This window comes from Antrostomus carolinensis, unplaced genomic scaffold (genome assembly GCF_000700745.2).
Source record: "Antrostomus carolinensis isolate BGI_N321 unplaced genomic scaffold, ASM70074v2 scaffold6579, whole genome shotgun sequence".
Taxonomy (NCBI): Eukaryota; Metazoa; Chordata; class Aves; order Caprimulgiformes; family Caprimulgidae; genus Antrostomus; species Antrostomus carolinensis.
The window spans coordinates 102,980-109,428 of NW_010336350.1; the positions used below are offsets into that span (position 1 = coordinate 102,980).

Genomic DNA, 6,449 nt, shown 5'->3' on the forward strand with positions numbered 1-6,449 from the left:
GCTAAGAGCAGGCTGATATCTTCCCATTGGTTCCCTACCAAAGTCTCAACTTCAAAATTTCCTAGTCAGACATGAGATTTTGTCACAATGACATTCCACAGTCCTATGTCTGTCTTATTTAGTTTAGAGATATTCTCCGTGCTTCCAGCAGCATACCTTTTGTGCGTGTCCCTCTGCTTCCATCTATGAAGATAGGCATACATCAATGCTTCATTTTTACAGTGCTTCAATATGCGAATCATCATCTCCAGGAAACTGGGAAATGATGGGATGCACATCATCCATAACAAGATTAGAGAAAATATTGCCATGTCCATGCCTAATATAAGTACACACTGAAGTCTCATCAATTAAGATGTTATAATGAGGATAGAACTGCTCTCACATTTAACACAAAGACATGCCAAATGCTTTACTAAATTGGCTATATTGAATATGTTCTATTACATAACACCCTCTTTCAGTCCCATAAACCCATAGAAAGCTTGGCTCCTTCAGCTCCCGAGATTCCCAGCCATACAATTGTCTTCCTGCGTCTTTCCTCCCTGCTTATACATCTTTGTTTCCCTCACAAAGCACAGTTCAGTGAATTTCCTGTACCTCGTCACAGGCCATTACCCTTAAAGCAACATTGCTTGGCTGCAGTAAGGATCTGTCTCAAAACTGAAGAAGGCAACAGAAAGAACGATTGCAGTCAGCCAAGATTTGTCTCCAAAAAAATGGGTCTTGGGGCTCACATACACTCAGCTCACCAGGAAAAGGTGGAAGAAAGCATGTAGACGGTTACCTCCGAGCTCATAAACCCTGAGCTAGTTACTAATCGCCTCCACCTCTTCCTCATCCTCCCTGTCTACTCCACCATTCTTCTGCTGCTCCTTTACACTTTCTGCCAGCAGTCTGCTGCCCACCCCTTCCATCTGCATCCTCCCCCTGCCCCAGGCACTCTCCCAAGCAGCACCTTTAACCCATGCTCTTTTAACCCACTCACCCCTGAATATTCTCTGGTATCTCCTGCAAGACCCAGGCTCCTGCTTCATTTTTACTTTCTCATTTCTGACCCTCCCTGTCCTGCCTGTGAGTCTCAGGAGCTTTTGGAAGCGTGAAGCTCAGGACAAAGGGCAGAGCCTGCACCAGGACCTCACTTTCCTGATAGGCATGTGTGCGTATTTTGCACATGGTCATACGTTTTAAGGCAGGGAGTTTTTTTCTGTGACACAGGGGCTCTGCACCAGGCACCGCACAGCAACATCATCACCAATGAAACTGCTTCCATTCCTAGGTAGGTGAAATCTTCCCCGGGGAGCAAGAGGCAGGTGGGAAGGGAGTGGGGTCTGGCAAGGAGACTGATGGGGACAGTGATGCTGTGGCTGGAAAGGAATGAGTGTGCTGGAGGTGGTGGAAAGCTGCTGGATACACGGGACTGAAAGTCCCCATAGCTTTGATCGGTGCTGCTACTGGATTCAGTAATTGCATGGTTAGGATCATCCCAAAAACAAATCCCACAAATGCCAGTCTTTATCTCACTGTGGGTTTTGTTCTGTAAAAAACAGAAACCTTATGGATTTCCATGGGTTTGTTTTGGTTTGTTGGTTTGTGGGGGTTTTTTTTGTCAGCTTTCTGTCTGCTTGGGAGATTTTTAGATTTTACATATTATGAACAGTAAAATGACAACAGAATCCCACATGTTTCTGTTTTAATCTCTGGAAGATGGTCTTCTCTCTCAAAAACAGAGGGAAAAGATGAAACTTAGTGATACCTAAATTGACTTGGTTTATATATAATTGTTAAAACAATATGTGTAATTTTTAGTATTTTGAATTTTTCATTAAATTTTAATTTGTTAATGAAAATGCATCTGTGAGATTTCCTGAAGCAATGAAACCTTTTATTGTAACACTAGGCTAGCAAATATCCAGAATAATATTTGGGTAGAGAAAAGAACTGCTGGGAAAGAGCATCCAAAAGGGTCTTCCTGTTCTGCAACTTTTGTTATGTCCTGCTAACAATTTATAAAGTACGAAGTAAAAAAAACTTACTTTCCCTTCTGAGTTAACTGCCTCGTTTCTAACCTTCTACAGGGTGTGTATAATTATTCAGTGAGCTGTTAGTTTTCTCAAAGGGAGAGACTCTTTTTTTCTTAGTGCTTAAAACCATATGCAGTCATACAATGGGAACATAGTTATACCATTTAGGAACCATTCAGTGGGTAGAAAAAAGAAGACAGTGCTTCCAAAGCATGGAAATAGTATTTTAAGATATTAACTTCAAATAATTTGGAGAAGTTTTTAAACCCTAATGCCATAATGCAGTAAATACTGTTACATGTCACTTTAATCTCTCTATGCATGTGTTAGCTACACAAGTATGGAAGTGCTTATAAAAATAAAAAATCTGATCAGGAGAATCCTCTTTGGCATTTTTCACTTGATATCTGTAGGGCAGTTTGGATTACACTCACTACATAATTCAGAGTGCAAATAAATGTCTATGGTTTTCTGGAAAGTACTGGAGAGATCTGAAAGCCTTTCAAATGTTTTCCCCAGATCACTGAGTAACTTCTACATTTTTTACCAGTTTTATACTGTTTGAGTACATACACAAGTTCTTAATCCACGGTGTCTGCTGTTTCTAGTCCCTGGGTAGTTTTACAAAAGAAATCCCTGTAGTTGGTGGCCCTTATCCATTCTGTGATACAGCTGATGATGTTGCGTTTATTGGAGTATATCAATTTTATGGATACATTTTGCCAGATCTGGTTTTAGAGCTTGGCATTAAGATTTTAGATAAAGAAACCAGTCTGATTTTTCTTTGTTCCAGTTCTGATTTCCAGTCTGCTGGACTATGGCTGCACTTCTGCAAGCTGCAATATGACATGCCACAAAGACGCCAGGTGTGAAGTTCAGGGTGGGACAACAGGATGCTATTGCTCCCAAGGATATACAGGAAATGGCATAACATTCTGTTACGGTAAACAGATTTTACCTGTATGCATTTCTGTTATGTGCTTGCTTGATAAACTTACTCATTTAACCCATTTGCTCAAGGATTAAACTTTATGTCACAACATCTTACATGAACGTCTTCTGAAAGCCAAAAACTTCAGCAGTTTCTGAGAAATTCTACATCTTTCTCTCAACCCAGTATTAATGTAGCATGCCATGCAACCCAGCTGAATATGACCTGTTTTCCAGCTTCAATTTTGGTCCTTTCATTTTCCATGAGAGATGCTGATGTATCTTCTCTGATTTAGCTTCAGAAATTTCCCTTGTGACTCAGGACTTCTGAAGCTTGGAGTTGGCATGGCTGCTACTTTACAGCCCTCACATCTCATCCACACACACACAGCACCAGGCTGCTCTTCCCAGCAGCTGGCAGCTCCTGGACTAGTTTAGAAGACTGAGGAGGTGTGTGTGCCACAGACATGAACACATGCAAAGCCAGTGTTAATTTTTCCATTACAGCTGCTTGTAAGGAAATATGCCAGAAATCCTACAGAGGAAACAAAGAAAAGGATATTTTCCCTGCCTTCACTTCTGAGTTGTCTTCCACTATGAACAGCTCTCTTATTTCCACTATTAGGTATAGCTATGCCTAGCTGCAGGCAGACTAAAATTCATATGAATCTTGTCAGTTTTCAGTGTCCTGAGAAGTAGTTATGAATATTAACCATCAGTTTGGTCAGTTTTTGTGTTTCCTGCATCTTGGGAAATTTAGCTATAACACAGACACTTAGGTTTGGAATGAGCACAGGTAAGCGGCTCACCTTTAGTTTGGATTATTATAGCTCATTTGCTGTGGTGTACATGTGTGCTTGTTTTTGGAAAATTTAGGGTCCAAAGACCTGTTTCCTAAGAAAGCTGCCTATTCTTTTATAATCTGGGAATGCTTAAAGAGAAATATAGCTGTCTGAAATCATAAACAATAAGGAATCACAAAAAGCATAGAATGATTTAGTTTGGAAGAGACCTCTGGAGGTCATCTGCTCCAGCTTCCCGCTCAGAGCAGGTCCAACTTAGAGAAGGTTGCTCAGGGCCTTGTCCAACCGAGTTTTGAGTACCTCCAGGGATGAAGATTGCATACCTCCCTGGGCCCCCATTCCAGCATCTGACTACCATAATTTTGAATCTTTTTTTCTGATACCTAGTTGCAGTTTCTCTCATTGCAGCTTGTAAGTTTTACCTCTCATGTGCACTTACCACTGTACATTTCTAATAATCGTTTAGCTTCATCTCCTCTGTAAACCTTCATGAACCCCCATTAGGTAGCTGTAGACAGCAATATTATTTCCCCTATGTCTTCTCTTCTTAAGCCTGAACAAACACTGTTTTCTCAGCCTCTCTTTTGTATCACTTGTCATTTAGTCATTAAATGTATTTCTTGAATTTAATGCTAACCTTGGCCTAAATATAGGTCAATCATTATTTGTCTATTGAGCTGGTCAAATGAGAATAAGAAGAAATGGCCTTCACCACACCAGTATTGTATTTGCACTAATTCAGTTTTACTGCCATGAGTAAGCTGGTTATTTGAACATTAAGTGCACATTATGTTTGCAGAGTCAAGGGCCTACACTTGTGAATAATGCAGAGAAAGAAGAAAACCAACTCAATTTTTAGCAATACTACCTGGAACAAATCAAACCAGTATTTACAGATCTACCATGATCTGGTATCCACTACTTTGTCTGTACTTTTCTGGAAAGTTGTGATTGTGAATCATCAATTAAATTTACAGTAAAGTTATCTGTTTTTCTTCACTGACATCACTGATGTTCTTAAATCCATCCATTATATATGTAGCCATTGTGGCATTATTAAATCCATTTGAGTATGGATGGATTTATCTTACCTTCCATGTTCTTTTTTTCTCATACAGTATCTTTTTCTCACTTTCTCTTTTGCTGGTTTTTTCTTAGGGAAATCTACATTCCAAATTCATAAAAACATCTATTGGTCATTTAAAGAAAATTCAGTACAGTGAAATATACATTGACAAATTTTGTGAATCAATTAATTGTTTATTATGAATTATACTAAGTGTTTGGAAACTCAGTCTTTAAATAAAATTTCCAATGTCAGTCCAGGCAAACCAGCTACTAAATGTATTTGTGGTGCTTTGCAGTTAAGTGGCAATGGTTTAAAGTCAGCCTCATGTCAGGAGATCAATGTTTTCTCTGGTAAAAATACCTCAACAGCTACCAAAGTCACTTACCCTCCAGCTAGGCAGCAAAACTTGTATCAAAACTATGTGGCTGTTGCCCCTGCAAGAGAGACAATGTATCTCTAGGACAGCATATTACATGGTGCATTATTAATATTGCACAGTAGTCCTCTAATAGCGCGAACAAATAACCTGCATTTTAATTGGGTAGACTCTAAAAAGGATTAGAAGTATAGGCTAAACCCTATCGTAAAAAGTTTAAAGCTTCAAAAATGTAAAGCAAAGCTTCTCTTGTTCAATAATGTATTTGATCTTGCTGTTCTATGTGGCAAAAGTGGCAGGTGTCTCTGCTGTTGTAGAGATAGCTACCCATTTTTCTTCAGTGAATAATCTTAGGCTTTTACAATGATAGTCCAGTCACCTTCGAAGGAGATCATCAATTATGTGCTAATAAAGGCATTTTCTAAAGAGTATATATGGTACGTTGTGTTTACATATTTGCCCTTTTCGTTATTTAGATAAGTTATGAGAGTCATAATTACTGTCAAAAAACATGAATAATTTTTCATAGAACCAATTCATTGTGCTTATCCTGGTAGACAATTAAACCAGAACAGTGGTTGTTTTAAGGGTTTATTCTGTAACAAGCAATTCAAATTCTCTCCCCTTGTAAAAATGTTGAACAACAAAGAATACTATTTTTCAGGTTAGTCCTCTTCAGCTTGTAGAGCTGAGAAACTGCCTCTTTTTATTTATAAGTACATTTTCCCTGTATTTAAAAGGTTTACATTTGTTTCTCTACTTTCGCTTGCTTGTAACACCTCTTAAATACTTGTAAAAGTTATTTCTTTGCTAGCTGTCTTTTCAATGGGATACACTTAGACATTTTCCCTTGAGTTTACTGTGCTGCAAAAGGCAATAATGCCCTATTACATTTATCTCCTAGCACCATTTATTGATGAATCATGAATCACTGATGTCAGCATACCTTAAGGAATGGGGTTTGTTAGTTCTTACTTTGCTCCCTTTGCCAGCTGGCTAAGTGACTGCAGAAAGCTCAAGATTATTGGATTTTCTGTGTATAGATAAAGACATATAGATATGAATTTAATTTCCTGGTGTCAAAGTCATGGCTTTTAAAATAATTATCCTCTTACAATCTTTCCCACAAGATTTCAACCACTACAAATTAGTTCATGATTTGGACTTTCCGAAAGCATACTTTGGCCAGTCTAACAAAAAGTTAATCCCTTTCATAATCTCATTGTCTTCAGTAAGAATATGTGCAG

The 6,449-nt window shown here is 38.6% G+C and overlaps 1 protein-coding gene across 1 annotated transcript in view; it reads left to right on the forward strand.

The window, feature by feature from the left end:
* Positions 1-719: 719 nt before the first annotated feature.
* ADGRL4 (adhesion G protein-coupled receptor L4) overlaps positions 720-6,449 on the forward strand; it is a 76,002-nt gene continuing 70,272 nt past the window's right edge. Inside the window, exons 1-3 of the mRNA XM_010174810.2 lie at positions 720-761; positions 1,219-1,279; positions 2,818-2,967. Coding sequence (XP_010173112.2) covers positions 720-761; positions 1,219-1,279; positions 2,818-2,967 — 253 coding nt within the window. The remainder of the gene's footprint in view (positions 762-1,218; positions 1,280-2,817; positions 2,968-6,449) is intronic.